The following is a 17,205-nucleotide window of genomic DNA, read 5'->3' on the forward strand; positions in this document are numbered from 1 at the left end:
CCCCACACACATTTGTGTGTTGTTACTGCAGTTCCAGTATCCTACTGACTCACCTGCCAGTGAGGAGCCCCCACTGGGAGGACGTAGAGCCATCGTGCTACTCCTCCCGCTCAACACTCCCTGCTGACAGGTGCCGCCCCAACACGTAGGAATACATGCAGTGTCCCTCCCCGCCCGGCTTCCCTCCCCCGAACACTGGCATAGACGCTCCACAAAGCCGGATGCACCACGGTGGATTTGAACCCACAACCTCTGCGATGACGCCCGAGCGCCTAGGTGAATATTTAAACTCAGTTTTCACAGTTACTCAAAAACTGATTTACAAGCTCACACAGCATCACATCGCAACCAGTTGTGGGCTTGTATGTGGGCTGTTATCACTACTTTTGAGCGACACTGTCATATGACAAAGTCAGGCATTCATTTACGAAGAAAAGTTGGAATGGAGACACAAGGTTTCTGCCCGACAGCGATAACATATACAGTGCAGAGTCTTTCTGTCCTGAATTTGACAGGAATACTACGGCTGGCTCTCAAGACTGACAGAATCCAGAGTTTATCATATTTCAGGAATATTAAGATCATAAGAGCACTCAGTCAGCAAAGTTGATGGTTCTTAATACAGTCAAGAGACTGGTGCTGAATGAAACTCGATGCTGGCCATAGTTCCTGTGGTCCGGTTTCAACTGGGATCTAAGCGTGGTCCCAACACATCCACAATCCAACACATTCTGAGGCACCATTCTAATGGTTACAATTTTTCACTGGGAAGCTCTGCTCAGCCTCAGAATTCAATTAGCCAGGGGAGAGAGAGGGGGGAAGTGGGGGGGGGGAAGGGGGGGCTGGGGGTTGGAAAGTGGCATGTCAAAAAGAATCCATCCCTCCAAATAGCATCTCTATTTGATTTTCCTCACCACTGTGTGTGCGTGCGTGTGAGTGTGCGTTTGCGTGTGTGTGTGTGTGTGTGTGTGTGTGTGTGTGTGTGTGTGTGTGTGTGTGTGTGTGTGTGCGTGCGTGCGTGCGTGCGTACATGTGTGTGTGTGCATGCACAGGAAAGACAGGAGTGGAGAAAGAAAGCGGAACACACACACACATACACACACACACACACAAGGCAACACATGAAGAAAACAGAGCAGTTTGTCATTGAATGCTATTTGAGCCTGGCTACGGCCTATTTCTCTTACAAATTGTCTCGGCTATAAACGTGTTTGCTTTGGAAGCCGATGAATGGAGGTGGCCGGCGGGGGAACCATGCACAGCATCCAGGCAGCTGCGAGTGCAATGAGTTGCTGCTACATCAATCTTTAGATCAATTGGGGGTGGGGGGGTTCACGCCCTGCCCTGTTTGTGTTCCTGTCCCCTCCGAGTGAACAACAACACACATGCATGTGCGCGTGTGCACACACACACACACACACACGCATACACTGGGAACAACCTGCCGGGCGGGCGAGAACAACAGAGGATCACACCCATGTTTATGGTACAAGACTTCCTAATTATGAACTCACACTCAAAACACATGCAAGCTCACACGCTCGGACACACGCAAACACACTGGAACACACATACAGATAGTAAAGAGTAGGAAGAGGGTTAGAGCGACAGAGAGAGAGAGAGAGTGAGAGATGGCTAAAGATACCCATTATCCCTCCCAAACAAGAGAGGGTTTTGGTTTGATGTAAGAAGTGAGGCTGGCGGCTGATGCTCACCAGTGTCACCTCAATGACAGTGTTTAGAGAGCCGCAGAGTGGATGAAAGGCCTTCTGCAGGCTAAGCCACATGCTAACGTCCAGCGTCACAGCAGGGAGGCTGGCCTGCTCGCCGTGGTGGGTGGCCCCCTCCTCCACGCATCCCCGCGGTCACAACACCCACCTCTACACACCATGGTGATGGCGTGAATGTATGCGTTTGTGCGTAAACCACTTAAATATTATACCCTGTGTACTTTGTTGACCGGTGTCCCCCAGGGGTCTATACTAGGCACCCTCCTTTTTGCCTTCTACACCAAATCTCTTTGACAAAAACAGCGAATCTACAAGCTCACAATGTGTATTCACCCCAGAATAGGTATAGCCCACACTAGGGTTCATGTAACGCTTTGCTGTACACGGATACAGGAAGTGGGAACAGTTTTTTTTATTGTCTGCAGCACTCTTTGTAACTTTGATGACTATCACTTATGTCATTGGAATTAGGGGACATATTAGTGTGTGTGTGTGTGTGTGTGTGTGTGTGTGTGTGTGTGTGTGTTTGTGTGTGTGTGTGTGTGTGTGTGTGACCTTGGCCTCAGTCTCTCCACGGTGCAGAGTGTAGAGGTGGTGCACAGCGCTCTGTGAGGACGCCCAGGGGTGTGTGAGGACCTGGAAGACATGGAAGTCATGTCCCTGTGTGTCGGCCGTCACCAGCAGCATGCCTGGAAAACACACACACACGCACACACACACACACACACACACACACACACACACACGCACACACGCACACACAGATTAGTTGTATCCTAAGCCAGAGAGTGCAGTTTCACTTCATTTAATTTAAGTAAATGTATAAAACATTGATAAACCAAACGATCTACAAATCAATAATTTATGTCACTTGTTTGTTGGTATTTATTTAATCGAACATGTAAAGAGACTCCCACTCAATTTCAGCAAAACAGCATATAAACATACAGTGAACACAAACAAAATGTTGTGACTGAGCCACACTCGTATCAGGCCTACTATGCCTTTAAAACAAACAAACAAGCTCATTAAAACGAGGCAAGGCTATCGTTTGTCACAGTTGTAAAACGCAGCCTTGATGCCTCACATCATAATTTGCTCTCTGGTCGAAGTCGTGGCCCGAGTCGTCTGCTGCCGCTCGGGGACAAGGACAGTGTGAGTCTGTGGTGTTTTTGTCTGTATGCGAGACAGACACTGTGTATCTATGTATGTTTATGTGCGAGTGTATGTCTGCGTGCGCGTGCGCGGGACATAAATCTGCCCCGACGCAGAACCGCAGCTCTCGGCTCGAGTGTAACCCCTACTGACAGGCCCATTCATTTAGTCCCGTTTTATTTGAAGCTCGTCGAGCTCCAGAAAGTATAGGCTCTTACCGTAAACAACACGCTCAACAAACCACAGCAGAACAAACCCACAGCTCTACTGGCTCTCTGCTGGTCCAACGGGGCCCTAAAGGATGTTCCTTCTGAAGCCTGCGAGATGTCGCAAACGGCTCCAGAGACAAAAAGCCGTAAGTCAAAGCGTCAGGAGACGCATCACCGATGCACGCGGAGAAGGATTAGGACGGTTTACAAAAAGGACTTTGCCTTTTTGACGAGTCCCAGCCATAACTGACATGAGGGTAATTAGTAATTTTCATCTGAGTTTTTCCCCATGGAAGCTTTTATGTGGAAGATGCAGTAGGTTTTAATTAGTGGCCAGGCTTTATTGGGTGGCATGTCAAATGTGAAAAGAGGAGGCTGGAATGGCATAAGATTAAAAGGATTCTGTAACACGTGCGAGCGGAGATGGAAAACACACCCTCTCTGCGAGGAAAAAAAAAAGTATCCGAAGCCGAATTATTTTGCGCAATCTTCCATCAAACTTTGCAAAGCTTCAAAGCTTTTTTTTCTTTCTTTCTTTTTTTCAAAACGGCAGTGAATGCCAGTTCTGCATCAAGATGATGAGAAGACGGACTGACTGCGAGGGATAAAGAGATGAATGAGGGATGGGTGAAGCAGGAGATGAGAAGAGGGGTCATGCAGATTATTGAAGAGGAGGAGGAGGAGGAGAGGAGGGGTGAAGCAGAGCGGAGCATTAAGACAGCGGTTAGCTATTCATGCTGTATCAGAGCGACCAGAAACCCAGAGCGCTCAGGCCCTGGGCCTGTAAACTGTAGAAACCCCACGCCCCAAACGAGGTGCCAAGCCGCAAGAAGCATTTGCGTCAACTGGGAATGGGGAGAAAAAAGGGACTGGGCCCTTCTAATTATAGAGTCTGGAAACGGAAGCACAGGGTGATTAGGAGTTGAGGCGCTGCGGTCTGTTTATCTGGGAGCTTCCTCTCTTTCTCTCTCTCTCTCTCCCTCTCTCTCTCTCTACCACCCTCCTCTCTTTCTTTCTTTCTTCCTCCTTTCCCTGTATGGGCCCATCCCGCCCACCGAGCGGCTGGAGAGTCTGGCCCCTGGGTTTCTTTGACAGATGAGGCTTGGCCACAGCGTTCTGGCCAGGCACGACGTTTCTCTTCTGCTGATGGGACAAGTCTGCGCTCCAAAAAAGCAACAGAGCGCACACTGGGGGCAGGCCGCGCAGGGAGCTGGGCGAGCGCGCGAGCGCCTGAGGACCGGAGGCTTTTGTGGCCTTGTTGAAATACAGAGGCCCTGGCCGAGAGGCGTCAGTCGGTTAGCCCACGAGAGGGACAAATTAAAAAGCAGCCGTGCCGCTCCGCGGGTGTAAAGAGAGGGTTTCGGGGAAACCTGAGGCTGGCCAGAGCTGGGTTTGACACGTCCTATTTATAACACCTCGTCCCCGGGGTTGGAGTGTTATTTACGACGTCTTGGTACCAAACGCGCTGGCACACGCACATAGACGTACGCTCAACTGCAAGGGATGACCTCTAATTTGCCATGTGTGCGAGACATGCGTCCATACGGGACGCGAGGGGGGGAGCGATATAATCATTTCCATAAATATCGCCTCACGCTTTCTTCATCTTTTTCTCCCCCCTTCCCGCCCCCCCCGCCCCCCAAACCTTTTCGCTCCCCAAAAAACTTTCTTGTTTTGTTTTGCTGCAGCCTCTACTGTCACGTCTCTGACCAGACAAACACAAAACATCTGCTCTATCCCATTAATACTGGGAGGATGTTTCATTTACAAAGTGGCTGGGATACAGCTTTTTTCCTCTGCAAAGTCAGAGAGAGAGAGAGAGAGAGAGAGAGAGAGAGAGAGAGAGAGCGAAAGGGAGGGGAGTTCTCCCACTTGGCAACACAAAGGGCCACAACAAAAGTAGTCCACTTTCTAATTAACAACACTAGTCTCTGAAAAAAAGCTTTGAAAATGGAGAAAATCCCAAATTATAACCATGTGGATGAGGACACTGGGGATTCAGATAGCTTTGCTGTTACCGGGACGCATAAACTTCACAGCAAATGAGCCCAACACACAAATGAAAGACCAGCTTTTGTCTTTGAGGGTTGCCAATGTTATGGAAAGGACAGGACCGTGTGTGTGTGTGTGTGTGTGTGTGTGTGTGTGTGTGTGTGTGTGTGCGCGCACATATTGTCCCACACACGTGTTACAGTACATATAGTATATTCTAGACTGTACCTCTGTGTACGTGTAAGCAATAGCATGCAAGCGTCTGTGTACAAAAGTTATTGCCGTGTTAATGTCGCAAAGTAAGTACATACACGCACTTTGTGTGTACTGTATGTGAGCGTGTTTAGCCAACATGCTCCTTAGTTTATGCATACTATATCTGTGCATGTGCACGTGCGTGCGAGCGGTGGTCGCCATTGGCTGAATCACGTTGGGCTTATCAAGGTGTTTATGAAAGCTGGTGGAAACACACGCGCGCACACACACACACACACACACACACACAGGAGCAGTACATAAAGTCGGCCCCAGCCTCAGATCAAAGCCACCCACTCATCCAGACCGCTCTGAGATCACTGGGTCCCCCAGGCCATCACCCCTCCACCTCTCTCTCTGCAGCACAAACCATTAAGATAAGTGAGGGTGGGGGTGCATGCTCATATATACCACCCCCCCCCTCCACTTCACAATCTCTCATGTACACGCACGTACACACACACGCGCGCACACACACACACACACACACACACACACACACACACACACACACACACACACACACACACACACACACACACACACACACACACACACACACACACACACACACACACACACACACACACACACACACACACACACACACACACACACACACACACACACAGGGTCGCTCTGCGGTCAGTAAGTTGTTAATCTTTTACAGGCAAAAAGTGAAAACTCCTGAAGCTTAACCTGTTGAATTCAATAAAGACATGACTGAACCTTGTGATGAACATTATTCACACTGTCAATAACACCCAGGGAGGAAGGGAGGGAGAGGGAGGGAGAGAGAGAGAGAGAGGGGGGAGGAGGGAGGGAGGTAGGAATGTATAGATGGATGGTAGGATGGATCACTGATAAGCGGATAGGTGGATGGATGGTTGGGTATATGGATGGATGCATACGATGATAGGTGGATGGATGGTTGGGTACAGATGTGCCATTTCAAAACTTCAAATGTCCTGCCATCGGCAAGACAGTACATTTTCAGGGGATTCCCAGGGCAATAAGAGGGACAAAGAAGGGCATTTAAAATGCTGAATTATTTTGATGATCACTGCTTTTATGATGCAAATTAATTTGAGCAACTGGTCAAGGACCTCTTCAAATCACCTTTCGCCTCATAATGAGTCTGACACCTTCTTCAACACACATTCTTTTGTTCTCATGTATATGGATGTCTGTTGAAGGGAAAAACGGGGGTGTGTAGTGACAACTTCTTTTCAGGGGCAAAACAGTGCATTTTTAAGGGCAGAACAGGGAGGAAAAAAATGCATTTTCAGGGCACTTTCAGGGAAAGAACAGTAACGTGTGAAGTTTTGAAGTGGCACATCTGTATATGGATGGATAGATGGTTGGATGGATGGAACGTTGGATGGATGGATGTATGGACAAATGGATGGCATGCCAACTATCTACAGAAGGGAAGATGAGGCGCGTTCTCCTAGCTAACCGTAGTCTTCTCATCACCGCCAACACTGTACCACACTATCATGACAGCAGCTTTTACTCACGGTGCCCACCGTGAATAAAAGCTGCTGTCATGTACCTCCCTGGTACCATGGAGGGCAGTGGGCACCAAGGGAGGGCACAGCGGGCGCGGAGCCTGGAGCCGTGCTGCAGACCGCTATGGTTTGGACGAACCTCCCAGGATTCTCTTAACTCCCTCGACCACATCCACAAGTCATCTTACAACAAGGACGGAGGGAGGCGGAAAAACAGAGGGATAGAGGGATAGAGAGAGAGAGAATAAAAGCATAGAGAGAAAGAGAGCGCATGAAACAGAGAGAGAGTGAGGGAGAGAGAAAAGTAGAGAGAACCAGAGAGGGGGAGAGGGGCGGGGGGGGGGGGTGCTCATGGTTCATTTGATGTACAGCGGACTGAAACTGAGGAGTGTGTTTTTCTACGCGCTTCACAGACAGACCACCAGTGAGTGCTCAGATATTAATAGATATGAACAAGAGGTGTGTGTGTGTGTGTGTGTTTATGTGTATGTGTGCACGCGCGGTTGACCTAGCCGAGAGGCTGCCATTAGTTTAATATTAAGATGTTGGAACGCAGGCACTTTTAACAAGGCGAAACCGGGGCCGTCTTTCAAGTGGTGCCGACATACTTAGGAGGTGCAGGGAGCGTGGAGGTCAGGTTCACACAGCGTGACTGTGGGTGAGGCAGGACTCACAGCACACCCACCTAAACCCCTTTTTATGGTACATTTACATATTTGCACACTTCCACGCTTGAACTGTTTCAGAGTAGAGGGAGTTGATTTGTGCATCCGTCATCGGGGCTGCAGAAGGCAGTTCAGTCCAACGTGCACACCAACGTGCACACCGGCGTATACCTCAGAGTCCGGAGAGCACTAGCTTTCCGACATGGACACAAACAAGTTCTCACGACAGCTTAGCCGAGAGCTTTAACGCCATCCGTCTTTAGACAGGAAAAGAAAAGAGAAAAAATAGCGGCCAAACACAATATCCCGATGAAGAGTTTGAGACTGTGAGCATTGTTTAATCCTTTTCTCTGAGCTAGCAGACAGACAGTGGAGCAGTTCAGCGTTTTAACATGCTCCTTTATGTTCTGTTAACTAATGAATCCCCTCAAACATTCGCCACCGCTGGACGCTGATCAGATTTCACGCAGCTCTGTTGGAGCCGTTGATACGAGAAAAAAAAGGAGGTGGATGAGAGGGTACAGAGGGAAAGGATAGAGTAGTGTGTGTGTGTGTGTGTGTGTGTGTGTGTGTGTGTGTGTGTGTGTGTGTGTGTGTGTGTGTGTGTGTGTGTGTGTGTGTGTTCACTCTCTTCTACATTCTAATTTACTGTATCCTTTCTTCTCTGTGGAGAATGTCACAAACGTGGCAGTGAACAAACCAAAGATGAATTCACAGCGTGTAAAACTTAGCAACTCACCTCTTCATAGCCAAGACCCCCCCCCCCCCCCCACACACACACATCATAAAAACATCACACATGGCCTGTGTGTTGCAGCGATGCATGCGTGGGCTGTGGGTGACTCCAACGTGGTGAGGTGTCTGGAGTGTGACTGAGGTTGGTGGTAGAAAGGGGAGTAAGGCACGTTGAATAGAACAAAATTAACTGAATGTGTGTGTGTGTGTGTGTGCGTGTATGCGTGTGTTGGGGGTGGTAGAGTACGGTTTGGCCTCGAGTTTTTCCTTTGCCTCGACTCATGGTCACTGGCCCAGGCAAACATTCTTCACAGCTCTTATCCTTCTGCCCAATGCTAAATAATATCACACATACTGTTAATAAAAATAAAAAAACCCTGCTTGCCGTCCATGTTGTCCATATTTATTTGGCCTTTTCCCCTTCCTCATCTGTACCCAGCCAAGCGTGTTCATTCTCCTCCTCTACATCCCTATCTCTGTTTCTGCGACCCTTCAGGCCTATCTCGACTACTGTCCCAACGCTCCTTCAGGCCTCTATGTCCCCACACCCTCCTGCCTGATCCCTGAATGGTTTTACAGGCCGCTGGACCCCCCCCCCCCTCTCTCTATCTCCACTTTGCAGGAGGGTAGCGCAGCCGCTTTACCACCTAGCATGGAAACGCTGTAAAAATAGCCAGGCGGCCAGCACCGGCTTTTACAGCCTCTTGGACAAACAGTGGGAGAGCGTGGCTTGATGGAAGCTCTGTGTGTACTCTGTAAATACAGCAGGGAGGTTTTTGCAGAATGCTGAATATTCACACTGTGGCTGTCGGCTAGCTGGCTGTGATGTCTGCTACTTTAGTTTCATGTCAAAGGAACACGAACGGACGGGAGACCACGTTCAGAATCAGGTACAGATTTTTGCCTGAAGCCCTCTTAAAAACTACTTATATGGAGAGACACTTGGACAGAGTCGCAACACCCCAATGATTCTACCAGTCTTAAACCTCACTCCAGACCATCGCTATATTTAAAAGGGATACCATTTCAAATGACTGTAAAAAAAAAAGATGACTCATGCACAGCGATGCACAAAGAGTCTGAATATTACTATTCGCAGAAAACCTAACATGATCTGAACGCGTCGGGGTACGCCGTGGTTATTTTGAGGCCGACACTCCAGGCGCAATAGCTGGCTCACGGGCCAGGCCTGACAGCGGGCAGACGGCGCACCGCTGCGTTGGGACCTCTGCAGCACAATCTGTCATGTCTGTGGATCACTAAAGTAGCGGGAAGATTCCAACAGTAAAAAAAGAAAAAACACGCTGTGGTCTTTACGCCTGGTTTATACTTGGTTGCGCGTCGTGTCGCACACCAAAAAATAGGAGATCTACAAGCTCACAGCGCACCACAGTGGGACGCCTTCCTGAGTTTATAAATCGGCAGTTCTTTTATGCACGACACCGGCGCGCAACTAAGTATACATCAGGCCCTGGTATTTCACATAGTGACAGACGCCTAGCGAATGCAGAGAAAGGGAGAGTATTATATAGATTATGATATAGCTGGTGAGTGGATAGGGGGTGGCTATAGATCATCAGCTTATGGATAATACCATTGTGAAATGGAGATGATGTGGAACAGTGCTAACCCAACACTAGCGTCTCCTCCATCACAGAGAGAGAGAGAGAGAGAGCGTGAGAGCGTGAGAGCGAGAGGCGTAGGCAGGGCAGGCCAACAGCAACATGGCCCTCGCTGTGAGAGGGGTTAGGACTTAGGAGTATGTGTATGTGTGTGTGTGGGTGTGGGGGGGGGGGGGGGGGTTAGGTTAGGTTAATCCTCACTGATTGTTTTGTGGACCAGCCTTCTGCCAGGTCTGAGGACAGGGATTCAAAATCACTGCGCTACACTGGATTCTGGAAAGCACGGATCAGGCTGACGTGATTACAGAGTAACACACACAAGATTAGATGACCCATTCCACTATTTCCACTATCTCCAAGATAAACCAATTTTTCTTAAAAAAAAGACAAAGTCTATATTGAATGAGTGTTTAATAATAATACTAATTAGATTGAACTTTCACATTATAATTAATGTTGATGTATATTTCAAGCAAAATGTAATAATAATTAAGGACTCCCACACAACAATATTTGCCTGTCTCCATATTATTTAATGTCTATAACAGAGTTGAAACATTTTTCAGTTTGTGTTTAGATTTTCGTAATAAATATTACATGTTTATGACAAAAGTTTAATGAAAACAAAAAAAACATTTTTTTTCTTATTTTTCTGCTTTTCTTTCTATACTTGAAATGTACCCGCAATTCTGGGATAACCCATGTATGACAGTGTATATCATGATAATACTCACAGGAAGAAGGAAATGTGGTGGTTTACAGATAAATGAAAAATAAAGGGAGTGCTTGAGTCAAGGAGGATCCAACGTTTACTGAAAGCAGGTGCTGCTACACAAGCCTGACATTGAAATGTTATGTTGTTTTAGTTAACGGGGTAGTTAACTATAATATCATATTCGTATAGCAATGTATAGAGAGGTATATCATCGACACTGACCAAGTCAGGTCTGATTTCTATCTGGTAGAGGTGACCAGGACTACTCAAATGGTTCCCCTTTCATGAGGAACAGAGGTTGTGGGGACAGTGGCTATAGCATGGGGACAGAGGCTATGGGGACAGTGGCTATAGGATGGGGACAGAGGCTATGGGGACAGAGGCTATGGGGACAGTGGCTATAGGATGGGGACAGAGGCTATGGGGACAGAGGCTATGGGGACAGTGGCTATAGGATGGGGACAGAGGCTATGGGGACAGTGGCTATGGGGTGTGACAGAGGCTATGGGGTGTGACAGAGGCTATGGGGTGTGACAGAGGCTATGAGGTGTGACAGAGGCTATTGGATGGGACAGAGGCTATGGGGTGTGACAGAGGCTATGGGGTGTGACAGAGGCTATGAGGTGTGACAGAGGCTATTGGATGGGACAGAGGCTACGGGGCCAGTGGCTATAAGATGGGGACAGAGGCTATGAGGGCAGTGGCTATGGGGTGTGACAGAGGCTATGGGGTGGGACAGAGGCTATGGGGTGTGACAGAGGCTATGAGGTGTGACAGAGGCTATGGGGTGGGACAGAGGCTATGAGGTGTGACAGAGGCTATGGGGACAGTGGCTATGGGGTGTGACAGGGGCTGTGGGGACAGTGGCTATAAGATGGGGACATAGGCTATGAGGGCAGTGGCTATAAAATGGGGACAGAGGCTATGAGGGCAGTGGCTATGGGTGGGACAGAGGCTATGGGGTGTGACAGAGGCTATGGGGACAGTGGCTATAAGATGGGGACAGAGGCTATGATAGTTTTCCTCTTATTATTGACACACTTTTCAGATTTTGTATTGCACATTTTCAAAATACACCTGTTCTGTTGTTGACTTCATTCACTGTGCAAAGAGTAGTTGACAATGTTCTCTCAGTTTCACAGTTGTATTGTCAAACATTACTTTATTTTGTAATTGTTGTGTAATTAAGTATTTTTTCTTTTTACAATCTAAAATATTATTGACCAAAGGTATTTACACTCAAGAAAGTAAACAATCATTATTAATGTGGATATAATGACCACTGTAGAGGCATTCATTGATAATTTCACTCACATATAGGTTCATAAAATTGCATCACTTTAATGGAAATCAGCCTTACTTCTGTACTACCTCAAATGTTCTGTGAACAGTTACAGCATATTCCTGCCAAAACACCATCGTATAAATGACAACATTTTACACATACAGTGTAAGAGTATGGACATCTTGTACCGTATACAAGCCACACATTACTTAAGCTTTCGCAACATTTTTCAGCAGACAATGTTCATTTAGTTGTTTCACCACTTATTGTTTTTGCTGATCTGCTGCAACTCGTTTGTGGTTTCAAATTTCACCACAAGAGGACATTGTTTGAATAATATCACACAAACAGAAAGGACTTGTTGATGCAAGGAAACATACAATTTGTGTGAAAATCGTTTTTAAACCGATCTGCTCCAATCCAGGTATTTTTCAGGAAGAAAAAATCAGCAAAAAAAGGGAAAAGATTAGCCTTGCCGACGCCGTACATAATCCCCACTTACACCTAAAAACCTATGTCGGCCAGTGAAGTGGGTAAGAGGACACAGGAAGTGGTCTATTGAGAGGTGGAAAAAATAAGTCGTATGGTCAGATGAGTCATCCCTCACCCTGTTCCAAAGTAGACACGCACACACGGTTGCCACACACCAAAATAAGTCTACAGGCCTGAGGGCTTGATTCCTACAGTATGTCAATGAGTTCTGGTGGCTCTGTTGTGGTGAGGGGTTGGTCTATATCCACTGGATCCTTATAGGACATCACTGTAAAACATTCTTCCAAGTGACCATTTTCATCTCATAGTGAAGCATGTATAAGAAGCACTTATATAAAAGGACAAAAATAAGTAGGCTATATGTTTAATTTTAGTATATAAAATAGACATTTCAATTTTAGACAGATAATGTACTTTGAGTGGATTATATATTTAGAGAAATTGAAATCTATTTTGTTTTGAGGTCTTCCAGGATGACACTGCTTCCATCCAAATGACAGGAAGTGGTCACAGAAAGGTTACCAGTAAGTTGGCGTGTGTACGGGCTACGGTCAGTCCTCCCACTCAAACCAGTGAAGAAGTCACCCCAGACAGACAGTAAACAGGCCCGGAGAGAGGGCTGCTGTAAATCACATCAGAGCAACAGCTGTGAGCTGTGCTAATTACTATCTTGGTGTGAAGACACAACTTAATTCATGCTAAATGTGTGGCTGCGGGGAGGGAGGGCAGAGCTGGTTGTGTGCGGGGGATTTCCCCCGTGTTCAACATGTGCGTGTGGGTTCTGGGTTCTCGGCGTCGGCCTGATTTCTTTCACACATCAGTGAGATGGAGCGACAGAGTTATGACACCACGGAGCGTCGCCTTCACGGTACAGCTGCCTGCATGGTTAGGCTCCACAGCCCGGCCTTCTCATTAGGCTGGCCCATTACTAAACAAGGGATATAATTTATGGGACAGTGCCACACGGCAACGTCCCATAAACCGTGAAGCTCAGTCAGGGTTTGTCCTCCACCGCTCATGACTTTGATGGTATTCCAATCTTCCGTGGACCCACTTTAAAGGTTCCACAATGATCGGCTTCTGATATTTTAGATATTCTAGTGATTTCGAATTATCTAGCTTGCTACTTACAATTTCCCTCCTTTTTGAGAGCAGATTTATGTGTGTATTGTTTTGTGTATTGAAAGAAAATTCTGGTCCCAGACAAAAATGATACGCTCAGTGTAGAGAGAGAGTATGGCAAGTCTGTCTCTTTAAGAGTGACTGTCCAATGATTTTGTGAATGAGTGAACAGTGCTAGTCAGGTTGGCCATGGACAGCAGAATCTCTGATCCTTATCAGTCACTGAGAACTGTAGAGAAAGAGAGGGAGTGAGGAGGAGAGGGAAAAGGGTGGAAGGGTGCAGCCCTGCATGCTTCATGGATCAATCACTCCATCTAGTGCAAGTAACAGTCAGAGAAATGAAAGGAAATGCTGTTGGAAGGCCTCTGCCATCAAAACACGAGTGTATTTTGACCTTGGCATCGTACCTAATAATCAAGTCAAGGATCGTTAAGGACGGGTGAAGGGGACGAGACGTGAAAGCAAACAAGCACACACACATCGCAGCTGTTAAGGAGAACGCTTTGCCACTGCACTTCAGCTGCACCCCTCTAATTACACCACTAGGAATAGATCCACTGAAACACCACAGAGCGCCAGCCGCCACACCAAGAACCGGCGGCCGCTCGCCCGGCCTCTGTACTGCCTCCAACACACACAGGCCGCTTGGGTTTCTTGCATAACCTTGCCTGGCCAAAAGGCTTCTGGGCTTTCCAGACGCTGTCGAGTCATACCATTGTTTCCTGCTCGGCCTTTCTTTCTTTTTCTTGGGTTGCTGGGCTTGACCACTGTGAAGGGATCCTCGGTTAAGCCGTAAAAGCAGTTCAGCAGCAAGCCACTTCCTTTAGCTCCTTGGGAACAGTTCATTTAGGGCAAGACCAGCGCGTCAGTCACTCAGGATTTGGGCTCTAATCAAAATCAAGGGGCCTCTCGTTCTGGGACACTCTAAAGTAGGCGGTGTACAGACAACAATGTTGGATTTTTTTTTTTTTGATCATGCAGCTTAATGATGAAAGCAGTCCCTAAATTACAGCTCTGGGAGTGAGGGGTGCTCAGTGCATGGTGAACATTCATGCCGACCTCGTTAGGAACCCTTAATGCCGAGAAGAAAAGAGGGAAAATTCTTGTTTTTTGTTGCTACATTTTGGGTGCCTGATGATGTCGTAATTCAAAACACTTATTATTAGTGCTTCAGATTTGCCCCAGTGTAAATGAGGTGGTAACGTGCACATGTCATTATTGGCGAGTAAAGTTGACAGGTTAAGGGGGCGCTCTGCGTTTGAAGTCGCCAGCACCCCGTGGTCTTCTAAAAACACACAGCTGGGGAAACAGTTTGGAAGGAGAAGGCTACTTTAGAGGCATGCAGAGAAGAGAGGAGGTTTCATTCTGTAGATGTGGAAATGCTGCACGTTCTGCATGACTGGATGAGTATTTTCCCTTTCAGTCTGGTACAGAGATGGGGAGTATTCAACATGATTACTCTCTCTCTCTCTCTCAAGAAGGTTGTCTTGTGCATCTCTGCAAGACAGCTTGACATGAGGTGAAAATGTTCAGTGGGCAGAACGTCCATGGGTAGATACGTATGTTGGTGTGTGCAGGTGGAGGTCTGCTATGCACAGTGCAAGCATTCTGTTTGGGACTTGGCTCATGATAATGAAAAGTGGTCATGGTTGACCATGAATGTTCGCTTGACCAGATCGCTGGAAGCCATGCTTTTTCAACAGGCTAATTTCAGCACCAAAGCTGCTCAAACACACACATGCAGACAGACACAGACACATACCCACACCCCCCAACACACACACACACACACACACACACACACACACACACAGTACATGCTCGCTAGAGTTCCAATCTCTTCATCATGGGGCAAAGGTCAGTCAATTTACCCCTGAGACAACGGCGCCCTCTAGAGATGCATCTGTTCTGGTGGATATGAAAGTGGTACTAGTCAGTTTAGAAACGCTACCGCCCCGCCCTTTTAGGAGACTAGCAGCAAGTCCTGAGGTCCATGCACCAAGGTTTTTTTCATTTGCTTAAAAAAGTGTGTTCGGTAGTTCAGTTGAGTTTTCTGTTTTTTTTTTTTTTTTTGTAATATGGGGTATTTGTCACGGGTGAGATTCAAAAAGATCAGAAAATGCGTGAGAAGTCACAAGTTTGTAGATCTTCTTCACTATTTTTAAAGATTTTTGAAAATGTCTGAAAATATTAGGATTATGTTTGAAATATTGACAAAGGCTAACACACACAATACAGTTTCAGTTCGTTATCCTTTCTTTGTAAAGCCTCGTTTTTATTTTTGTTAACTAAAATGTTTATTACTATAATGTTGTTAGTTTTAGTTAACTATAATAACCCTTGCCATGCACTCCAATGGGAGAAGTGAACATGAGCTTATTCATAGAAGTAAATATTGGAGACAAGCAAATCAGGAGAGAATGTACTTTGTGTGAGCCCTGTCTCTGTCTCAGCAACATGCGGGATCTGGCAACACAGATCTCTTCTTTCTCCTCTCTGTTCGTGCTGAACTGTCTGTCTAGTTTCACCAAAGATGCTCTATTATGCTTTATATCAGATAAACATAAATGTTATATTTTATTATATGGGAAACAAGGAATTAAAAATGTCAACTGAAATACATTTTATGTTTTGCTTTTCTATTATTATTATTATTTAAATGTTTTTGGGAGGAGAAAATGAGAATATTACTAGAATGTTATGGTCTTGTTACTGGGTTGATATCAGATATTAAAATAATGATATAAGGCACAAATATGACATTTGTACTGTATTTAGTGTATTGTTTTGACACAGATGAGTTCTCGGCGTCGACCTATTTGACATGGTAAGTTAGTGTGTGAGGTGGTGGGACACAACCACATTCACTTGGAAGAACATTGATGCAGCTTGTAATCCGTCATCTTCTGTGTTCAAGATTTTTAGAGTTACAAAAAAAGAAAACGTCACCCTTACTGGTCCATTTGAGATGTTTTTACACTATCAAGTCAAATTAACACTCAGGATTTTGTTGTGTCCCTCCCAAACACGCTGACATTCACTTACACCTGATTAATAGGTTTCATTACTGAAGAACTAATCCAACTTGTTGCACTTCCTTCTGTTGATACATTTCACATGAAATTTAACATTGAAGTCAGGAACCAATATACTAAACCACACAACGTTTGTGCCAGAACAACACATCTCGTTTCTGGGTCCTGAGCCACTGATTGCGAAACGCTGCGTTGTAGACAATACTGAAAAGCATTCATAGAAAGACGGCTCAGCATTCTGCCAAATATTGGCCTTTCACAAGAAATACTGCATGTGTCTGATTCATGAGCCTCACAGGGCTAAACCACTTGAACCCCAGCATGCCTATTCTGGGGGAAACATTAGCCCAAATAGGAGATCTACAAGCTTGTCCATCGGCTATTTTGGGCAAAGAGGAAAAAAGCGATCAAAGTACAGTTGGAACTCAGGTCCGATTTACTAAGAATATAGTGTTAACCCATTAACTCATTCCCTGCCTAGAACGACTGCCTGCCTAGAACGACTAAAACGACTTCTGTCCCATAAGCCATGCCTGCCTAGAACGACTTTAAAAAAAAAAATCACACCCTTTGTGACACGGACACACAGAAAAGTCAGATATAGAGTGGTTGGCACCGCTAAAAAAATAAAAATAAATCCTGAGTACTTTTTTTTTTCAATGAAAAATCTTGGCAGTGGGCA

The 17,205-nt window shown here is 46.3% G+C and overlaps 1 protein-coding gene across 2 annotated transcripts in view; it reads right to left on the reverse strand.

The window, feature by feature from the left end:
* The window catches only part of bcas3 (BCAS3 microtubule associated cell migration factor), a 346,365-nt gene that overhangs the window by 267,214 nt on the left and 61,946 nt on the right, over positions 1-17,205 (reverse strand). For both annotated transcript variants that reach the window (XM_084065509.1, XM_084065508.1), the window contains exon 14: positions 2,286-2,419. In XM_084065509.1, coding sequence (XP_083921635.1) covers positions 2,286-2,419 — 134 coding nt within the window. The remainder of the gene's footprint in view (positions 1-2,285; positions 2,420-17,205) is intronic.

The sequence above is a fragment of the Gymnoscopelus microlampas genome (genome assembly GCF_963454915.1).
Source record: "Gymnoscopelus microlampas genome assembly, chromosome: 8".
Lineage (NCBI taxonomy): Eukaryota > Metazoa > Chordata > Actinopteri > Myctophiformes > Myctophidae > Gymnoscopelus > Gymnoscopelus microlampas.